The sequence below is a fragment of the Antrostomus carolinensis genome, unplaced genomic scaffold, assembly GCF_000700745.2.
Source record: "Antrostomus carolinensis isolate BGI_N321 unplaced genomic scaffold, ASM70074v2 scaffold19786, whole genome shotgun sequence".
NCBI lineage: Eukaryota > Metazoa > Chordata > Aves > Caprimulgiformes > Caprimulgidae > Antrostomus > Antrostomus carolinensis.
In genome coordinates, this window is record NW_010324225.1 from 84,216 (window position 1) to 107,501 (window position 23,286).

Here is a 23,286-nt window from a genome sequence, read left to right on the forward strand (position 1 = left end):
TGTAGGAAGAAGACCCCAAAGTTCTTATATTAAAATTCAGGTGTAATAGTAAATTCACAAGGAACATAAATACCAGTGAAAAGAGGCAACACTGAAATGTTAAAAAGCAAAACCATATAATTTTTCCTTTGAGGCTCCCCCTTTTTATACAAAGTTGTCCAAATGAAGCCATTACAGAAAATAGTAATTGAGGTTTATGGGCATTATTCATTGCCTAATTTGCATTATCCTGTTCTTGTTCTTTGGTGTTTCCATTGCTACTGAGAATCTATCAGGTCCCTGAGTGCCCTAATAACCCTTAATGACCCTGATTAGCTCCACCTGAGATCACCACACCACAGACCCTGCCTATAGGTCCTGGAGTCCATATAAGCTCAGGCCTCAGCCCCTACCTGAGCTATGTTGTTGGAGTGCTTGTTCTGAGAGTTGCTGTAGCTACACTTGTGCTTGGCCATGTGCCTTCTTGGTACAGGTCCTGATCTGTGGACTGACTTCCTGGCATGACCTCAGCCCTGACTAACCACTTGCTGGTCCTATTTGGTGATCACTGGGCTGAAGATGATGCTGAGTACTCTCAGTGGACCTGATCTGGACCCTGATGTACAGACTGACATCCTGGCTTGACCCCTGGACCAGCCCTGTCTGCATAACAATAGGAGCACTGGGTGAACCCACAGGGAGAGAAAATCTTCCATTTTCTTAAGTCATCATAGAGCAAAATAAGGTGTGTAAAATGGCTTTTTTTGTTGTAATATACAACACAAGTCTTGGAGTAGAATGGATATTTATGGAAAGACATAGGTAGAACCCTTCAATTCATGAGCTCTTCTTCCTAGAAGTGCTTCTGAGAAGCTTCAGGTTCTGCTTCAGCTTCTGAGAAGCTTCAGCAAAATCAGTTTCTTCTGATCTTTTAAAAAGTAGGATCAATCGATTAGTGTAATGCTATTCAGTGTGCTGAATGTAAGAGGATTAAGCCAAGCCTTGTTCATAGACAGACTCTAAAAGCATTACATACAGAAACTAAACATTACAATAGAGAAAAAAGGAATTTGGAATTAAGTATCTTTGATTCTGTTTTCTGCTTTACTCTTAACACTTCTCCTTTTTTATTAAAGGCAAAAGGTGATTTTTCTTATGGACATCTTTAAGACTGCAAAAACTATTCCTAATTTTATTGCAATGAAGTCAAGACCTTTTGAAACTTTTTGAGAACACTTCAAAATTACCAAGAGCCTAGAAATGAATGCTATCACCTGGGATGAGATGTGAGCAAGTTCAAGAGTCAGGGTCTAGCTCAACAAGCTTATCGATGGTTTTGTTGGAAAAAAGTCAGTTTTGGCACAGGCTTTTCACAAACTGGCATGAGGTAATTGCATTCTGCCAAAAATTCTCAGCCTGCCTAACTTATACAATGCTTAAAAAAATGTGGGCTTGGGTTCCTGAAGAGAAAGAACCAACTAGCCAACTAGACCACTCTGAAATGAATAGGACTTGGATGCTTAATATACTGTTCTGTTTTTTTGTGAACCTTTCTATATCAATGACCTGACTCTTCAAATACAGTTCACAACTAAATGAACAAAGTTCCTCACCAGTTGTTTCAGTGACTTTCAGAGTTATTATTATAATCAGGTCTAACTCTTCTAAATGGAAGAGCCACATGGTGGCAGGAGAGAACAAGGTATGTAAAAAGATTGCTATGCTAAATGCTTTCTTCAATTTTAACTACATAATGCTTCCTTCTACAGCACTGCTGACGGTTTGTGGCTATATTTTTAAATCTAATGGACACAAACATAATTCATTAGATGCAATGTTTAAAAAGTCCATGAATTCTAAGTTTCTGATACAACTCAAAGTTCCCCAGGGAATTATACAGTGAATGGTAATACTGCACCAGCAGTTGAAGTTATGTAGTACAGTTAAGATGTGGAATCTACAACGTGTTTAGATTGTCTACACACCTTACCATAGCACAAAGTGTCAATGACTAGAAGTGGTCTTCACATAGCTATTTTCCTCTTCTCACTTTTACAGTGACACTACCAGGTTAATGGCAGGCCATAGATGGTGCTTCAAATTCCTTATTATCTGCAAATGAAATACTCGTCCCTTCATTTTTTTATGCAGTGTGCTATATCATGAACAGGTCTGCTATACAAAAATGAAAAGACAGATTTTTTCACTTTAAGATCTACTAAGAGCAGTCCAAACTATTAATCTTCTCATTTAAGACCATCTGGACACAACTTCACTTTATGGACACCCACAATTACCATGCACTAACATTTCCAGATGTCTCAGTACAGTTACCACTGTTTTCTAGTTAGTAGCCAGTGGAAATGGTGTGATGCACTTAGTTGTACACACTGTTAGTACTTACACAATTGCAGACAAAACTTGAGAGGAACCAGTTACTTTTGCAATCAAGATGCAGTTCAGGTAGCTGATTTCTATTAAATTAAGAATAAGTGGATTTTGCATTCTAGCAGATGTATAATCTTCCTAACTTAAGAGTTGTGACTGTTTAACCTGTACTGGAAGACTCTATAGCATTCTTTCCATTAATTCCATCACTTAAATCACTACTTCACACATTCCATAAAAGTAATTTTCTTCTAATCTGAACCTTTTTTCAATTTACATGAATCTAGTTTAAAATTTTGAATCCTTACTAAGAACCACCAGCACGACTTTAAAAATAATTTATTTAAGGGGAAAGAAGCCTCGAAGGAATCAAACAGCATATGATTCTATTATCACCATACCTATCAGTGCAAGAATTTTCTTAGTACTGTAAACAGTGTTGTAAAGTTTCTGAAATCTTAGTGGCCATCACCATAGCCCTGGTCACACCCGACTCTAAGCTACTGACCCTCTCAGAGGACAGGGTTATGTCTCTCTAAACTGTGTTTTATTGGATTTTTTTCTTTAACCTATTAACAACCAGTGGAGATCTAGCTGAAGGAGTTTTGTAATAAAGAACGGTTTTAGTGATTAACTGATCTGACAAGAAAGCATTTACAAAATCCTGAAACTGCCTTCCAGCAGAGTAGTTCTCACTTCCCTCTCTGATCTTTGTATACTCAGCTTTCATAGTTGAACTTCTCAATTTCATTCTAAAGCCATATTCTTATTAATAATCTTAACTGATTTATTTCTCACTTGCTTTCCCACTGCATTCAAATATAAACTTTTCCTTACTCTTCCCTTTTCCATATACATGCAGAAAAGGGAGTAATACAAGAGTTGTAGGATATAAACCAGAGCAAACTTCATTGCTGTTAATATTTGCTAATTCTGCCTCTTCTAAAATATTTATTATGGATCAGACTCTTGCTTGAATGTGAAAGAATCTGCATGCCTAGGTAGTCTCCATGCCATCTGTTACCTTCCAGGTGGTTCTACTCCTTTCACCCAAGTCCTGCATGCAAATCTTTCTTAGTCCTGTTAATAGTAATCCTAAAAGATCCATAACTGCAGTCTTAACTGTCTCCTAACTTTTGCTCTATTTCTTCCTAAACAGTGTTCTGCCAATTTTAGTACACAAAAAATTCTTTAGTATAATGCAGTTGTCCTGTTTCTGCATGCAAACAAGGATCTATGATTTCCTTTTTGTTTCCTCTTAAATTACAAGTTGCCTCTAAACATACATAAAGCTCCACTGTTTTAATCCAGAGTTCTGTAATAACTATTTTATCATGATGCTGACAGAAAACTTCTTATGTTAGCAGGCAACAAACGGTGTAAAACCGATACTTTGTGGGTTTTTTAATCCTTCTTGTATGTTGGATATCCATGAACTAAAAATACTTCAGGTTCTCCTTCAATCTTGTTAATACAGCATAAATTCACTTTATGCAGCATGATCTTGCTACAGTAAATGTGATAAATTCCTGATGTATACCCATGGAAAGTTCACAGCAAGCTCCAGGCTGGGTAAGACTAATGTTAGAAGATTATTAATTTTTACAAACATGAGAAATTCAAACCATCTGGTCACCTCCTAGTACTCAGTGTTCTGAGCAGTGTTGCATTGATTCCACATAATGTTCCCTGTCCTTCAGTGTAATCTGAGGTGATTTGACTCAGGTGACTGAAGCGGCCCTCTCTCAGCTCAGCCTTCTTCCTTGCTGTGTCATGAGAAATAGCTGAACACTAAAACCACAGAGACAGACTTCATAAACAAGGGTGGAAGAGTTGGGAAGTAAGAAAAATAAGAGGAACTCAAATGAGATGAAATATCTTCTTTCCCCCCTCTCCCCCCCGCCCCCCAAAGGGTCTGAGTGTCTCAGAGTTACCAGTAAGACTGTTCTCACCTCCCAGACACTGCTTTGAACTATCCTGAACAGTCAAGGAAAGTCTTTGCTTTCTATCAGTCTGCCAATATAATCTATAAAATGGATATGTAATGTAGTCTGAGAAGCATGAAGCATCACTAGCATAAGATGCAGCATTTTGGACCAAATCTGTACTAGGTCTTAGGTTTGGCTGGGATTCAGTACTTGAGGAGACAAGAATATCCACTGTCCATTGGCTGAATGGGCCTATTGGGATCCCTGTAGTTTTTCATAGAGCATGTTGGCACAGATGAAGTGGTACATCTTGCTACATTGACAGACCTGATGTATATCTGTTAAAGGAAGAAGCAGTCAACCTCTCATCGGCTTATACTTCTACATGGACTCTTATGGACTCAGTTACATCACAGCCATATTGCCAAAATAAGAAATCAGTGTTTTTTTACCTGTGCATACCAACATTTGCAAGAATTAACTCCTATTTGCTCTGTAGAAAAGTGAAATTAGTTAAGGTTGCTGTTTTAGCATCTTTTACTACTTCTCAAACAGCCTTCAAAAGAAACACAGTTCTTGAAGACGACTGATTACTGGAGGCAGCTGTCCAAGGCCGTTAGTATGAACATAAGAGGACAGTTTTAGCTCCTTGATGGACTGTGTGTTGTACAAGTACTTCAGTACTACAGTTGTGAGTAAAAAAGCAGTGGAGAAAATCTGAGATGAAAATATTGAGTTAGAAAATTCATGCTATCTACTGTCAAAGCACAGAAGTAGAATATACCTGATGAGTGAGTGACAGGATGAAAAGAAAAGAAAAAAATCTGACTCACTATTCCTTACCCATCAATTTGAAAAACAAAAACCCAACCAAACAACAAACCCCATCACTGCAGTAGGCAGTACTGCACAGACTATATATCTGGCCATTGATTTCTTTATAGTCTGTCCTGGGTTAAGGCACAGCTGGACATAAGGCACTTAACATGCAGTCAGTGCTCCTTGTTGAATAGCAAATGACAGAAAAAAAGATTGCTTCATTCTTGAGATAGATGGTACACACACAGACAGTTAGGGGTTTAACCCAGTTCCTAATAAGAAGATTGATTATAGATGAGTGTAAGGCACAGACTGATTGAAAGGAAAATTTGGTCAGGTAGCTTGTACTAAAGCTTGTCTGGGTCTTTTCCCAACCTGTAAGTTGTGAAATGCTCAGCTCCTTCTGGCTAGATCTCTAGTTCATTTGCAGTGCTCATGCCCATATCTCCTCATCTGTTCTGTGTTGTTGTTGAATAGAGAGTGACTCCTAGCCCAAGAACATGTGAATAAATACAGCTTCACTTCTTTATGCAGCAGATAACTAAAGTTGCTGCTTCTATTGTGAGATAATGCCACATTGCTATATTGAGTGTACTAACAGAAATTAGAGACACTAGTGGGGTGAAAAAAGTGACAGGTGGATGGAGTAAAGTCTGGTGGATTTCATCTGCTGCTTACTGTTTGCTGCAAACAAGGTCTTGCTAAAGTTTTATTTACTTTAATTTCAGTGAAGAAGTCCTATTGACGGAAAGCCCTCTGTGGTCTGGACTCTTCTCCTTTTGAGAAGAAAGAAATTAGTTTTTCATAACAAGGAGGAATAACAAATATCTAAAGTTTAGAGAAATATTCTTCCATTAGCAGGTAAGGATTTGACTTCCCCGTGTTTATTTCAGTTTGCAAACTAAATGAATACAACTCAAATACCCTTGGTTGTTACATAATCAGATTTTGAAAATTAAGTTCTAGTTAGTATTTGTAACTTCTTTGTAAAGATGAGTAACGAAGTTATTTAGCAGCTGTCCAAAGCAATGTAAAGGAAATTACATGTTTCTAGTAATCAGTAGTTATCTTATTAAAAATCACTGACTTAAAAATAAGCAAAAGTAAGCATAAAAAATGCTAGGCACAATTGAAATAAAAACTTCAAAAGCAAACACTTGATGCCAGGTAGGTTTTCACAGTGAGTCTGCACACATTCACAGAACTAAAACGAGGTCCTTGCAAGCCCTAAGTTTATTGGTTTCTTATGGCAAAGTCCACTCTATGCTACAAGAGAAGAAAAAAATAACGCTTTTATATGCAAGGTGAAGTTCTCAGGATATTAGACACTTTGTACTCCTACCTTAACTTTCTTACACATTAAAAATAGTATCAAGGATCTCTCCTTACCTCCCACAAGAGCCTGATTCTTCCACAGTTCAATAGATATCTTGGAAGCTTAACTGAAACAACCTTTTGGGGGATAATATGTATAACTCATAGTATGTATATTTAATATATCAGTAGTTAAATTGCTGTTGCAATGTATTTGACATCAAATATAGCATGAAGTCTGTAACTGTTTGCCATACAAAACAGAATTCTCCTACCTCCTATTTTTCTTTCTGAAAAGTCATGTCACACTTCAGATTTTATTTGTTAAAACCTATTAACACCAGATAATTCAGTAAATGAGCTTGACTGTGTAAGCATCCCTTATTACTTTCAAACTCAAATAAAGCAAAGAATAAAAACAGCTTTCTATTTTTCATCTACCCAAGAGTTTTATGTGCTTTTAATATACTTTAAAACCATTCTGACCCATATCAAGAATTTAAGTATGTTCTCCTAAAACTTTAGATTACAGAAGAATTTTTGAGCATCTAACACTTTTTTCTGAAGGAGAACTTGGTTTTAAACTTTCAAAGCTTCTGTTTTTCACATATAGTCCTTTTCTGTTTTCTGCACACAGGCTTTCTAGAAATCACAAATAATTTTAATGGAAAGTAAAAAAAAGCTGCATTCCTTACACTTTGAGCTTCTAGCTACCTTGCTGAGGTTCTCAGCACCAGTGAAACGGTGATAACTTTGTGATGTGGATACTGACTTAGGAACTGAACTACGTTGTCAATTCAAGTTCTTTTACAACACATAAACCAAACCCTAAAAACTTTACCCATCTCTAGCTTTACCTGGACTGCTTAGTAAATAAAACTGAGAGTATGAGGAGAAATCACTACTGAAGAATGACCCAGAATCCCCTTATTCACTAAGTGTATGTTCCTTGTTAGAGATTCTCTGTGCTTAGTAAAGTATCTTCTTGTTTGGTTACAACCAAACTTTTTTTCTTGTCTTCCTCTGTTACAGTTTGACTCATCTGTTCAAACAGCTTTGAGATCTTGGCAAATCTCAGGTGATTCTGAAATCTTCGTGCAGCAAAAGCATAAAGTAGGGGGTTAACACAGCTACTGATGAATACGAGTGCTCCAGAGATGTATGCTCCTCTGCCTACAACTTCATCCAGTGCCAAAGACAATTCCTCATTAGAGAATTCTATTTGGATTGAAATAATATCTAGGATGTTAAAGAGGTGATGAGGGAACCAGCATAGAATGAATGCCACCACAACGCTGGCAATGAGCCGTTCTGATCGCTGCTTAGATTGGTAAGTCATTCTGCTTATTCTTCTGGCAACACACGTGTAACAAGTGCAAATAATTAAAAAAGGGATTACAAAACCTGCAAGAGTCTCCAGCAAAAGATACGACGCTTTCTGTCTATTAGAAGAGTAGTTGCGACATGTGCATAGCAGTTTCCCGTTCATTTCTTCTGTCTCTTGAAACGGAATGACAGAAATGCCAAAAGTTATAGACAGGAACCAAATGAGGAATATGATTAAAGAAATCTTTCCTTTTGTTTTGTATCTTTGAATTGTGAAAGGGTAAAACACAGCCATTAACCGCTCCAGGCTCAGTGCTGTGATTAGAAATATACTAGCATACATGCTGCAGTAAATAATGAAAACCAGTATTTTGCAGAAGATAACTCCAAAAACCCATGAGTCAGCAAAGGAGTAAATCCACATTGGTAAAGTAACCAGTACAAGGACATCTGCAATGGCCAGGTTCAAGATCAGCAGGACTGAAGGAGATACTTGCTTCATCTTTGTACAAACAGTCCAGATGACGATGCAATTTCCAGGGGTCCCAATAATAAATGATAAGCTCAGTATTATGCAGACTACTGACCTCACAATATTCCAGGTTGAGAGGATACTGCTTTCCTCAGCTTGACTCATTCTGGAAATTCTTCAGTTCTTCTCGGTTGCCAATATCCTTGGTGCTTTGCACTCTGCTTTTATTCTGAAGGTGTTAGTGAACTACTTGAGAGAAAGTTCTCTAACTGATATTCTGGAGACTAATACGGCATATGAGCTTACATCCTAATGCTCACTCTTAAATATCTGACCACAGATGGCAGTTTCTGTTGTTTAGGAAGCCAGTGTGCATTTCTGCATACAAAGCAGAAATAAAAATACAGTGCAGACTTGGCTTTTAGTTATACAGCCATCATACTCCAGCAGATTTTAAAGCATGGCAGTGGTCTTTCAAAAGTGTCCCTCTTTAAAGAAGCTTACAGCTTTGTTAAAGTTACTGATCTCATCAACAGCTATGAGGAGAAAGAATGAATAACTCAACATTTTATTTTATAAAAGCCAAACAAAGAGGGGTGGCAGATAAACCACAAATCTGTATTATTTTCTTGACCTGAAATTCCATTCTAAAGCATAAAAAATTGTGCTTACTGCCTTCATATCATTTTTTTAATTCAGCAGAAAAGTTGATTGTGCTTTAGAAATATGCTGGCATAAAGGAAATCAACATTTGTCCTGTAGTGAGACTGTACTGGTAAATAAAGTGAGTGGGATTCATATTTCTAATGCTCTGGGAAACTGCTGTGCTTTAGCCAATCAATAACGAACAGAATAGTCTGGATATAGGGTTAAGGGAGGAAATGCTGCATGTCAGAGAGAAAACATATTCCACTGTCCTGTTGTACCAGCAATGGGCTAGGACTTTATCTCCTAGGAAAGCTGGGAGTCAGTGCAGTACTCAAATCCTGTATGAATCCCAAGTTCTTCAGTGTCTAGCCAAAGAATATGAAAATACTTTGTTATACTCACGTCAAAACTTCTGACTTTTGAAGTCCATTTCTAAAAAGTTAAAGGAGGAACTAAAAGAGCAGCACCAACAGAAATGTCTGAGTCACAGAAGTGAAACTGGAAGGGTATTTTCCACAAAAAAGATGCACAGAAAAGGGAGTTATGCACAGTTGGCTCTCTTAAATCTAATACTGTGATATAGATTATTTCTGTATACCGTGTTGTGGTAGAATTTTACAAACCTGGCAAATGTAGTGCATACTAACAATCTTTCACCATGGAAAAGGATTGCAACACCACCGCCCCCAAATCAGCTTAGTTGGTTTTGATCTCATAAGAGTATAACAAGATCAAAAGCAAATCCAGAACACCACCACTGAAGTCAAAATCTTCAAAATACTGTTTGTGTAATAAAGACTTTAACTTGGATTTAACCAGATACGTTATTTCAGTTCCTTTTATTTTTAACTACATTTAATACAGACTGGGTAGGGGAAAAACACAAACCATTTGTTTGTATTGTAAAGGGAATTTCTGAAAACCACTTGTGAAAATCAAGTAATGAAAGGAAGTGCTGGGCAATGTCTCTTCTTCTAATGGAAAATCACCTGTATACACATCATTATTTCTCCAGAAGTAACTGGAAGGGCTTCACTTATTGCCAGTGGCATATCTAGATTGAATTAAGTTGCAGATTTTTATTTATTGGGGTGGGGGAATCAAGGAGAGATGCCCAATACCTTTTATCACCCAATGCTACAGGGACTGGCGGGTTCTTTTAGGTAAAGTCTGAATCTAGATTATGATTATTGTATCACACACTGATTATTAGGATTTGACCTGAGCTGCAGAGGGCCCAGGTGACTAAAAGCCTAGGTAAGTAACTAAAGATTCTAGATAGTAAGAAAGCTATAATGATCATTAGAAATTCTGCTTAACAGAAAGCTATGATAATTGCTAAAAATTCTGTGTAACAATAAGCTGTGCTAGCTGCTAGAAACCGTAGCTAACAATAAACTGTGATGATAATTTATGTCATAATAAAGCTCTATTGCAACTACAACCCTGTGGTTAGGCCTCATTATACCAAGGATCCTAAAAGAACCTGCATGTCCCTGTAGCGTTGGGTGACGTGTCTGTAAGATTTTCCTCTGTAAAACTATTCTTTTGGTGGCAAAGAGCAGTTGCATGTACAACTATTGATTGGTACCAGTATAGTCCTAATCCAGTGGTGTTTGAATTTGGTTGAACTTCTGAAGCATCTGTCCTTACATTTTTCAGAAACATGCTTCTCCATTTCAGTTGAAGTTTGCTTGCCAGATGGCCTCTGCCTCTGGCTGTATCTCTCATTTAAACAAGGAAACAAATGAATCTCAGAATTGCAGCAACAGCCTGGGATTTCTGTTTCACAAAAGATCCCAAACAGGTGTTGAAATGTTAAGACTTCTTAGAGTAAGACTCTGAAGACAGGCTATTAGACTTCATATCACAGATATCAGAGTTAATGTTAGCCTGGGACTATGTTTCTGAAGAGCTCTATGTGACTGTTGGATTATTATGAAAACTTAAACTGTCTTTAATGCTCTTTAAAAGTGTCTGACTGTTATTTGTCAAATTTACACAAACTTTATGGGAAATTTAACAAATATTTCCATTAACAAGGACAGCAGTGTAGTATGCTCAATAACATGCTAAACACAACGGGCTAAACAACGCTGGTATCTTTCTCATTCCAGTAACCAAACATGGGTGGGGCTTTTAATGAATGAACATGTAGTTGGACTCCTGACCTCATGAGCTCCGGTCTAATTCTATTAACAGCAGTGAAATTAAGAAGCATTTCTACGTTTAAAAAAACCCCAACTCTAAATCTACGAAGTTTTTTGTCTGTGTGCACATTGTATGTAGTGCACCAATTCAGTCATTAACATGAGAAACTTTAAGTCTGTTACCTTTAGGTTGGCAAATAACTTCTGAAAACCTTCCAAGCTCAAGAATTCTGTGCTACTGCTTACAAACATTTTGAATAGAATTTGCTTTGGCTTAAGTATTAGGAAGGTGTTGCATTCATCCTCAAAATTATTTATTATATTTTGTATGCACGCATGAGCTTCCCTCTAGTGGATGGTCTGTCATTTACACTGAGTATTTTCAGACAGCTGTGTTTGGACCACTAAATGTAAATTATAACTCATATTTCCAGCTTTTGCATATTTATTCTGAGAAACAGAATTACACTTCAAGATGCTGAAAGTCTTTGGGCTAACAGCTTCTGCTCAAAGTGCATCCACCCTTCCATGCAGTAAGAGTTTGCCTGTAACAATTTACAGAGTAGCTGAAGCATGGGAAATCTGTATTGTGTAACTTGTGTGAATAGTTGTACCAACAAGACTTTTAAAACCCTCTCTAATTTTTGTCTTCAGAAGGATCCCCTGGATGTTTGTCTAGTAAGTGACTGTAGAAAAATGATCACCGAGTATCGTGTATCTGCTGAGATGCTGAAAACTGATGTTAGTAACCTTGTTTGCATGCCAATGCTGAAGGGAGGAAGTTACTAAACCCCTTTGTTCTTCAGCCATTGAACAAGAGAGTATTTGCAGGATTGGTACAGCTGTCTTACAGCAAACTCAGTTCAACGGTGCTATTAGTGATAGTGGCACACTTTGCCTTGATCAGAGAATTACAGGCTAGTTCATAGCTGATATAATGTTCCTTTCCTGATTACAGGAGGGTCTCCTATATAAATGAGGTCTCACAGTGGTAGGTAGCAGCTGATGATGTCTCTGCTCTGCAACTGTTGCAAAGAAAAGTGCAGTGTAGGAAAAGACATGTACCAGACACGCCCAAGCTCTTGCAGACACTGTTTGTGGCAGCAGCCCATGAGGTAGCAAGTACAAATGAGAACACTCTCAGTGCTTCTTTAACACCAGAGAAAATAACTTAGCAAAGAGCTACCCTGGGATCAGTTCCAGAACGTAATAAAAGATGTGTGCCTTGCACTATAAATAGAAAGTTGGAAATATTCTGTGCTGTGTGCATTGTTTGGGACTTTTTATAAGGGCAGTTAGTGATAGAACAAGGGGAAATGGCTTTAAACTGAAAGAGGGGAGCTTTAGATTAGGTATTAGGAAGAAGTTCTTCACTGTGAGGGTGGTCAGACACTGGAACAGGTTGCCCAGAGAAGTTGTGGCTGCTCCTCCCTGGAAGTGTTGAAGGCCAGGTTGGATGAGGCTTTGAGCAACCTGGTCTAGTAGATGGCAGGGGGGTTGGAACTGGATGAGCTTTAAGGTCCCTTCCAACCCAAACCATTCTATGATTCTGTGATTGTTGTTAATCAGTCTTCTAATAATATTACAAAATTATATCATTTACACAGCTGAGTAGCAAATAACAATAGTTTTATCTGACTGGCCAGGTAAAAGGTTTATTGTTTATGTTCGGAAAAAACTGCTCTAGAACTTGTGACAGGAGAAGGGCTTGCAAGGCACCTGCTGTACATGCAACAATACATGCTCACATAGTGGTACCTTTCTTACCCTAACAGAATGATCACAGACAATCAGAACGTGCTTCCAGCAGTTATGAAACCATTCAAGTATAAGGTGAAATATTTCCCTTGTACAAGCAGATATACCAGGTTTATGAAAGCAGAGGTGCTAATTAAGATAGTGAAGAACTATATTTATAATTCTGACTATAAGCAGGAATATGAATAATAATTATGCAGAGATTATGGAAAAACTTAAAAACATGTTTTCTCAACAGCATTATGAATGTATATAGTTTTAATTTCCTGTTATTAATAGTACAAGCTTTCAAACAGTAAATGTATAGATTTGTTACAATTGAAGATGAGACTTTGGCCTGTTCTAAATCAGCTATCACTAAGTTGCTATTTGTATGTACACAAACTGTTGCAAGCCAAAATCCTTATCTACACAAGCATATCTGGCACCACCATTGCTACTGGGTAAATCAAATCCATTGTTTACATACTCTTCCTTTTGAGTAATAAATTACTGATGACAAATACTGCTCAGATAATTTGCTGCCAAAAGCTACTTGATATTTCTTTATTATTCAGGTAAACCTACTGCCATTCCTACTGTGTTTGCTGGGATTGCATGTAAATATGACATTAGTATAGGATCAACACCCATTTTTGTTATTCAGCAGTGTAATGAGAGAAAGCTTTAGCAATGCATCTTTTAGTGAAGGACCTGTGACTAAAAAAACCCAAACCCATACTTTGCTGTGCATGTGCTGCAGCAACAGATGGCAGCTGCTGTTTTGCACGTAAACCAGCCATATGCTACTTCCTATAGCACACCCTTACATAAAAGGATCTGCCCATGTCGTTATGTATTTTCAACACAGGGTGGCACTGGGGAACCATCGGTTGTTTTTGGCTGAGACTGCAGGCTATGGAGGTGTAGCCTTTCTCTGCTGGTGGTACACGGGTTCAAGGCCGAGAACCATAGAATTGATTCTTCTGCATAAGAAGGTTAGATGACTGTGACTTAAATTTCAATATAATTTCTAATTGATTGTTAATTTTATAGATAAAAATCACAATGATTCTTCTGTTTTGCAGATTGTGTTATTTTTTTAAATACTTGTATCTCTAGCTCTCTTAGTTGTCATGATATATGTCCATTTCCAATGTTACATTCTGCTGTAACTAATATAATAAGGGCAACTCCCTCCACAACAAAAATAACTTGGAATCTGATTTAATTTTCTATGCCTCTGAACTAACAAAAGTTTGGAAAGTTTGGCCATGATATTAACAATTGTTCCTTCATTGTAGTTTCCATTGGTGTGTTCTTGTCTCTGAAAAGCAGATCAAATTGTGATCTCTCACGTTGTGATCAGCAGACTTGAGCAGCTTATGAGTCCTATTTAATTCCTTTAATACACATGCACTGAGCCATTACCTGAGGCCCCAGTGTGACATGAAGTCTTAGTTTTGTGGCTTTACATTAGGAGACTGGTTGACTGTACTGAAAGGAGAAAGATTGTACTAATTCTATGAGGAATCCAAGGATTTTCTCCTGCTCTCTAGCAGCCACCATAGGTGTGTTAGCTAAAGAAACTTGTAGAGGAATGCTTACACCCTCAATCACTTAGTAATTAGCACACCTGGTATGTTGTTCTGCAGAGCTAGAGAAGCTGGTGTGTTGGACTGTGCTGCTATTCTGAAGATCTTCTCCAAGCATTCTTAATCTGAAATAAAAAGCAGTCAGGTTTGATTCTGAGATGTCACATGCACCTACAGTAACAGCTACTTACTAAATGCACACATAATAATTGTATGGAAAAAGTGTAAGATAAGCAATCTTCAAGCACAGGTAATTTTCTCTCATTCGGTAATGTGATCTATTGCTTCTGCAGAATTTTTATTTAAGATTAGAAATGGCTGTGAATGATGATGATTTCTCCATTAAATGAAGCAAGTGTTTTCACTGACAAAGTCCTAGCACCATTTTCTTAGTTAAAAATCTAATTATTTACAAATTTTAGTAGAATTGTAAGGCTAATAGACTCTAAAGTCATCCAATCTCATAATATTCTCACATTTGTCTCTTGAGCCTAATAACATGATCTGGGTTTAGAGTTTTTTATGTTCTAGTGTTGAGTCAGACCAAAAAGTCCTTTTAGCCCAGTATCCAGTCTCTGATGGCAGCCAAAAGCAAGTGGCTAGGGAAGAGTATAAGAACAAGCCACGTGTGACTGTACTTGCCCCACCTATTCTCTGGTGTGTAGCCAATTACAGCTGAGGAGTTTCCTGAGTCAGGTACAGTTTCTGTGTGTCTAATAAAGCTCTGTGGACATGTGGTGGTTTGGGTGGATTCATCCTTTTGCTTGCAGCTTGCAGCCAAACACAGCCTGCTCTATCACCCTCCCCGCCCCCCCTCACCCAGGGAGAAGGGGAGAGAATTTGGAAAGAAGGGCAAGGACTCACGGGTTGAGATAAAAACTATTTACTAATTAAAAGAAAAATGATAATGATAATAATAACAGACTATACAAATGAGTGATACACAGTGCTCACCGCCCACTGACCAATTCCCAGCCTGTGCCAGCTAACGATCCCGGAGCCGAGACGGTCCCGAACCGAAACCCCGGAAGAGTGAGCCCGAGCGATCCCCGAGAGAAGTGCCCTGTCTTCCGGTCAACCCTGGTTAATATACTGACATGACGTGATATGATATGGAATATTTCATTGGCACAACCAGATGCCAGTTTTGGGTTTTGCTCCTCACTCCTCCCAGTCCTAATGCAGCTGTGAAACAAACAGCGTGGCCTTGAGCTGCAGCAACACAAGTCCTGTTATCAAAGTTCTTCTCATGATATGTCTGAACTGAAACACTGAAAGTAAAATACTGCTATTCTAATTACTAAAAGGAAAATTAACTCTACCCTAGCAAAACCAGGACAACTCTGTAGATTTCCTAAGTCTATCCTTGAACTCATGTAAACTTCTAGCACTGCAGCTTTGATACATGATGTGCATCACCTCCATTTGTTTACTGAGCTGCTGTTAGCTTCATCTGGCTCACTGCAGTTCCTGTGTTGGAAGAAACAGTGAATAGTTGCTCCCTATTCATCCTTTCCATAGTCCTTCTTTGATTAAACCCTACATCTGTCAGTCATTTCTTATTTCCAGACTGAAGAGCTCTTGCATACATGATCAAACCCTATACAGAAACCATTTTACACTTTTCATCATTCCTGTTGCCTTTCTCCCTTCAGTTCTTCTATGTTCTCTTTGAGACAGAGGAACAGGCTAGTTTTGAAGTTCAAGAGTTCAATTAAACTGCAGTGTGCTGCAGCGGGAGAAGGAAAGAAACCAAGTTACATGGAGATCTAAGATCCCACATCTCAAGTCTGTTTCACCCTGCTACAGTGTAAAAAGGAGGATAGCTTGGCTGTCTACTTAAACTACTGTCAAAAATGTCCTTATTTTTTTGAAAATTGGGGATTAGTTAGTTGACATTCAAACAACAAAAATAATAATTAGCTTTTTTCCCCTCAATGCCAGTCTGTGCTCTAGCATTTAGAAGACTTTATCCCAAAGGTCACTGTGTCAGTCTTCCTTCATTTATTCCAGATACTCCACAGTCATAGAAATCCTCATGTGATGCAATTACCTTGCAATCCTTAAACTATAGGTTGTCCTCTGCCTGGTAGAGCTTTGTTTCTTTGTTTGCTGTGTTTAAACCATTAAAAGCCAAATATAATTTAAATATACCATTATTTGTTATTGCATGAAAGGCAGTTTTAATTGTGTATGTTATTTTTTTCTTGGTAGCTTTGTGTCTTGTTATGCCTGTCTGTGCGGGAAGCACCTAGTCCTCAATGGTATGGAACGGTTTCTCTTTAATATCTGTCCTTCCCCTACGCAGCCAACGTGTGACTACTTTTTTCATAATGGCTTTTTTCCTGTTTTTTAAGTTGCTATGTATTAACCATATCGTGTGGTATCCAACCACAATATTACTGAAACTATTGCTAGAGCTCTGCTGCTTTGGTTCCCTTTTCTAGTAGCTGGATGTACTTCATGTTGGTATAGCAAAGTATTTGCTATGTGCAGTATACCCTGATAGCGCTGGCTTTTGGCACATTTTGAGGTCTGTTACTGGGTGAAAACCACACTACGTAGTAGGGAAAATACGGCCTAGGGCTCTTGCTAGACACTGCTGCTGAGTATTAGTTGATTGAATTATTAGGGGTCTCCCCCCATGACAAATCACAGATCCAATCACAAACTTTATCCAAGTTCAAGCTCTCCGATTTGGGTTTTGGACTATGTTGGGCTGAATCTATAGTTTAGGAGGTTTTCTAGGTTATTGTTCATCATCATGTGATACTATCTTCTATATAAGGTTATACAGATATCCAGAGGACAACTCTAAAGCATACAAAACTAGACATTTAAACAGAACTTAAATTGTGAAAATTGTCAGGCTTTCTATGTTATCTCAGAACGCTCATTTTCTGTAAGCACACCAGAAATCAGTACTGCCTAGCAGCTTTCCAAAATGAGGAAACAACCAATAAAACACAGGAAGATAGAAGCTTGGAGAGAACTGTTTTCTCCAGCTAATCACAGCATCTCTGCAGCCCACACACACAGCAAAACTGTTTTCAGAAGTTATGTTAGGGTGAGGTCCAAGTAGAAGGGTTGAAATTGCATCATAATGGAGGATTTACTAGGAAATCATGAGACCAATTTATCTGCCACACAAAAGCTCATATATTTCTTGCTTTCAGCAGAAAATCTGTTCTTATGTCACATGATAGCAGCACTCATTTTCTACCCCTTCTTCAGCTTGTAATCTGAGCGGCTTCACTTCCAGCTGCCCAACACTGATAGCCAAAGGATTTTCACTGTACTATGAAGAAACTCCTTAGAATGTTATTCTAGTAATATATTAGCAATGTACCCTAGTAAAGCATCTCAAGCTGCTTTAGCACATTATTTTTTTAAAAAAAAGTTGTTCCAATAAATCAATTTTTTCAAAGTATTATGTCCAGGAAGCCCTTGGCAAGATTCCCCTTTCTAACAGTGCACAAATGTCTATAAATTACCACTTTGCAGTTTAAAACATGACAGTTTAGTTCACTGCCCCCTGTTCAACATGCTCTTCACTCGGTGTTAATCCCAAAAATGGTCTAAATGAAATGGTGGCATTTTATTAGAATTGTCATTTTATATTCTCCTTGCCTTATTTACCCAATAGAACTATCAGATTAGCTGTCCTGATCTAAGTTTGATCCTAGCTGTGATTTGAACAAAAGTATTAGAATAATGACTTTCAAAAGTCCCTTCCAACCTTACTTTTCCTATAATTATATTTTTGCACTGACATGTTTGACACAGCCTGATACAACGCTGCTCACAATGCTGCTGATGACACCATTTTCCCATGATTAACCATTCCCAACTGCCCGTGTCCCTCAGCCTAGAAGGGAACTATGTCCTTACAGGAATCATCAAGCAATACTTTTTAATTTAACACGCCCAAGGGATTGGATACTTCTCTTCTCTGTGCACAATTTAGATGCACTTGTAGGTTATACATCTCTTTCTTTGGTATCAGCCAAAAAGCAGCTCAGGCGTTTATTTTTACATGCACTGACAGTCATAACTCAGATCTGATCAATTCATTTTGTTAATCTTGTTAATTTTGTTTTTTTAATGTTAATGTACATTAATGGTGTATGTACATTCAAACTTCACCTCTAAGAAGACTGTTTGCTTTATAGATGCATCTTTTAGTGGGATGTTTCAGATCCAAAGAACCACAATTATAAAATGAATTTTAAAAAAAATCATATCCCTTAAACTTAGTTAAAAAATGAATTGATGAGTTTAATGCACCCACTAAAGAGGAACTCCAGATTGTTTCTTATAGGCTGAAGTGAAGTCTCTCAACAAACATGATCAGAGTCAGATGTTTTTCCATCCTTTGGTGGTTTTCCCATCCAATTTAGCACTGAAAATAAGTAAGTGAAACCTTAATGAGACTAGATAAAGACCAACATTCCCCTCAATACATTACTAAATGACTAACAACAGTTTCAGTTCTTCTGGACACAATTTCATTTCCAGAAACGAAATAACTTTTGTCAGTAATCAGTTGCATCTAGCAGTAGCAGTGCTGTGTCTTTTTAGAAGTAACTTTAACCTAGCTAGCAAATTTCCTAAGCCCTGTATTTCTCAGTGACTTCCCTGACACCCCGCCCAACTGGGATGCCAAACAAGGTGTGACTCTGGATGAAATTAAACAGAATAGTGGTCTCCTTGCCTTTTCATTATATGTGGGCTAGAATCCTGAAATGCTGCTGTTTGACTCATGCCACATGACAACCAAGATTTCTTCTGCTTTGACAAGTATGTCACTGTGCCCTAGCCACTATTACAGTCTTGTGCAACACGTCAGCCTTACAACAGCAGCATGATGAATTCTGCTTTCTCTCTAAATCTTCTCTTCACCTGAAAACTATCTTGCCTGCAAATCAAAACCACCTTGTTAGCCTTCTACCTCAGAGAGTGTAATCAGTTTCTCTGCACAGTAAAAAATGTCAGGTTCTACCACTCATGCAATGTGCTGGTAAGTTGTTGTAATTTATGGGAACTTGTGCAAGACATAAGCTGTCCCTGAGGGATCAGCCTACTCAATTTTCATCACAACATAGATTATATTTTCAACTCTTTATTCATCCTACACAAAATTGTATCTTCCCTTTCCATGTTCCTGTGCTGCTTCAATTTTGAAACTCTTCATTGGTCCAACCCAGAACACTAGCTCTGACTAAATCTTAAGTAAAAGTCCCAGTACCTTAATTCCCAGCATTCTTGCTAAGAATTTCTCACTCCCAGGTTCTAACAAAATGCTCTTTGAGCAGGAATTCTGCAATTCAGCCTGTTAGTCACTAGATACTTACAATTTACGATGAAGCTCTATTATGTGAATGATTTACAAACACGAATTGATCTGCTTTAGCAAAACTGTGCCAAGAGAGTGATATGATCTCTATTATATGGATTAGAGGTTTGAAGATAGGAGAGATGACAGTGGCAGGATCTATTAATTTTGGATATCCTGCCTTGGTGAATGGCTAGGCTCTGATGTTCTAGGTCAATATTCATGTAAGGCTGCATTTCTGTGCTCCCACTATCCAATTGCCCTCATCCCTTCTTTCTGGCCCTGTTCTGCACTGTAACCAAATTCAGCCTGAAAGATAATAAAGACAATAAGGAACTGATTTAAAGTCTTGTTCACTATCCTAATGCTAGTGAGCAAGGAAAACAATATGGAAGTGAATGTGAAGTGCTGAGGGAGCAGGGCGAAGGGAAAGGAAGGGAAAGTCTCTTTGTGGCCCTGGTTCAAATGCGTGTCAGATTGTGTTCTGGGACCATGCTACTGTGCCTATATGCAAATACACTTTAAGAAGTGCAGTGACTTTCTAAAAAGTCTGATAACCTGTCCAATAGTGGATTAAAAAAAAAATAAAATCTTTGCTAAAGGTAAGAAATCAATACTCTCTTCAGGCAGTCCAGAAGTGGAACCCTCCTCTGGCTAATTTAACAAAACTAGGCCATATATTGAACTGAATGCCTGGTATATTTATGGAATCTTCTATATTTAAACTTTTACTCTGAAGAAATATTATTACGTAATCCAGTGTTGCTATTTAAAAAACAAAACAACACGACGACGACAAAAACCTTCCTTCTAACGCACACTCAGCTCTTCAGAGAAATACATGTTTATGACTGTCCACTTTTCAGGTCAGCTGCAACATGTAAGTATTATTACAGGTCAGTCACAACTGTACTAAACCAAAAATGCATTGTACAGGTATGACTGACTTCAACTGGGCTTCACACTGCTCTTCAGAAGGAAGGGATAGAACTTGCTTTTTTGTCTCCTGAGTTGTTTCATGGGGTGATATTTGTCTAAAAAAAAACCCAAACAATTATTTTGATCTGTAGACAGCGAAGAAATAACATATTGGTGTTGTATGATTTTGTTTTAGTGCTGCTTTTTCAAAATAAAGTAACGATTAAACAATGGCCAATATTCCTACTGATATAGGGAAACTTAGAAGGGTAAATCTGTTGTGTCAAGGAGCACTGGAAATCTTTGTGGTACAGATAAAATTATTATTTGGGGGGGGGGAGATTTCCCAGCTTCCTTGAAAAAAAACTGTATTCTCTAATAAAGCTTGAAACTGAGCAAGTTTCAATGCTAGTCTGAATGTGAACTTTATGGAATCTGACTACTTGTGGCAAACTAAAACAAAATGTATCACTTCCTAAGTTCCTCACACCTATATTCTGTTAGTTTTTATCAGTGCATGGGCTTATATAGGTTTCTGGGTAGGCCTGACTTCTCACTAGTTGATTCCTTTCTGGCCTTGGGCAGCACTTCAAATTTGTGCATATAAACATGACTTATTTAAAGCTGAATATTTGGGCTGGTCTGTGATGTTTAGGGGTTGGAAGGAAAGAAACGTCACAGATCTGTATTATAATATTTTCCAAAGAGAAGGAGAATTTTTGGGAATTCAAGAGGAGATGTCATATGGATGTCTGCAGGAAAAAATGAAATGGGTAGCAGATGCTGTTCATACACTCCAGAACAAGGAAGATGATTAAAGCAAATCACTGCAATTTGACCCAAATATTATTTTTTGTATACATGGCAATAAGCACCTTATTAAATCTTTTACCTTCTTTCTTGTCTAAGAGGCTCTTGCAAGTGTCTGGATTTCACCATTCTCATTAAGGTTGGATTTGGGTTCTCAGGGAGAATTTGTATTGGTGCAAAGTCAAATGCAAAAATTTGGATGGCTGGTAAAATCTTGTGAGGTAGTAAAGTTAAGATAGCACATTTCAGAGAGATATGAGTGATGACAATTTTGTTAATATATTCTGAACTTGGTAAATTCCTGAATGAAACACATGAATGATGGGGAAAGTGCTGACATGGGTTTCTGCCTACAGTGTATTCACATCTTTGACACTTGCTGGTTTTTTACTAGTCTGTCTAGCTCAACACAATCGCGTTTGGGGGTATTTGAGCCAATACAAACTCTACTTAAATGACAAGGATCAGAAGCAAACAGAGAATTCTGTTAAATCAAATAAAAGATGTTTAAGCAAATATTAGATTTCTGGAAAGGACTGTTTCTTTTAAACAAACAGTGTGCAAACTCATATCCAATTCATGGTTTTTGTCAAGTTGCCAGTGCAAGCCCTCAAGGAGTCTTAAACCAAGATAATTATATTAATATTGTAGTTTCTTGTGTTTAACATAGTTTATTTCTGGTGGGTTTTCTGAAAGGAGTAAAGAATACTTTCTTAGAACACTGATTATGCATATTAAAAGAATTATCTCCAGTGGTAGCGAACTGACCTCTGGAGTATGGACAATGATCTTTTTTTTCACCTCATATATAAGTGAAAAAGGTGGAGTTACTGCTTTTATCAGTAGTTTCAACTGTAACAACTTCCTTTTTCATTTCTAGCCAGCTTTGGACACAAAACATGTGAGGGAAGCAGTATATAGCATGTACTTTATATAATTAAAAGCTTTCTGGCATTTTACTGGCAGTTCAGACTTGTAGTTGGTTCTGTTATTTCTTGAATTTGCCTTGGATGACGATTAGTAGAGTAGAATTCTGTTGCATGGCCTCACACCGTCATGTTCCTGAATTGCTGTAAGTCTACAAATGCTCTGCTCTGAAGTCATTCTTTGTAGAGAAAGAGATGGATTGTCCTAACAAAACAGCACTTAGAGATAGTTACACTGACTCAATTAATAGCAGAGTATCATCAACTATAAAGTAATGCTAAGGGACTCTGAATTCAGAGTGTCATGGTTCCTTGGGTTTGTTGGTGCAAGGACAATAGGGCACTCAGTGTGAAAACAAAAATTTGCTGTGCATATTTAAACATTACAAAGGAAAAGAGCTTAATTTACTTTGGTTTTGAATGTGAATAGTCCTGATCTCCCAAAAGGACACAACAAAAGAAATAACTAACATACACTACTCGATTCATCACCTGAAAGACTGTTATCTGAAGAGCCTGGGCTTGCAGAGTGGGAGGATTAGCAATTATGTGCTTAGCAGGCTTTCCTTGGAGAAGAATAAGATGGAAAGGTTTTTCCTGAAGTGTGAAGATACTCCCAGCGGCCAGAACAGCACAGAGATTTGTAAAAGAAATATTAAGATTGGTTTGAATAGAGTCCGGAAATGTCTGTGTGTGATATGAGTAGAATCAACAAGGCAAGGGTTACAAAAATGGTGCATGTGCTAATGAAGGACACAAGTAAGAGCAATCAAACTGGTAAATACTGACAAATGCAGTATTTACCTCAAGACCAAAAGGCCTGTGCTCTGAGAGGCCTGCAGCAGAAATGCCTTATCAGCAGAAGACCTGCCTTCTGGTAACAAGAAGATGGCAACAAGTTTACAGTAAGTCATGTAGGCCATTCTTCTTTCTGCTAGTTC

At 37.9% G+C, this 23,286-nt stretch overlaps 1 protein-coding gene across 1 annotated transcript; it reads right to left on the reverse strand.

Annotated features, from left to right (window-relative positions):
• Nucleotides 1-7,380: 7,380 nt before the first annotated feature.
• On the reverse strand, nt 7,381-8,453 carry LOC104527213 (leukotriene B4 receptor 1). The gene has a single exon (XM_010170875.2). The coding sequence runs from the start codon at nt 8,389-8,391 to the stop codon at nt 7,381-7,383; it is 1,011 nt and encodes a 336-aa protein (XP_010169177.1). The 5' UTR covers nt 8,392-8,453.
• Between the last annotated feature and the right edge of the window lie 14,833 nt (nt 8,454-23,286).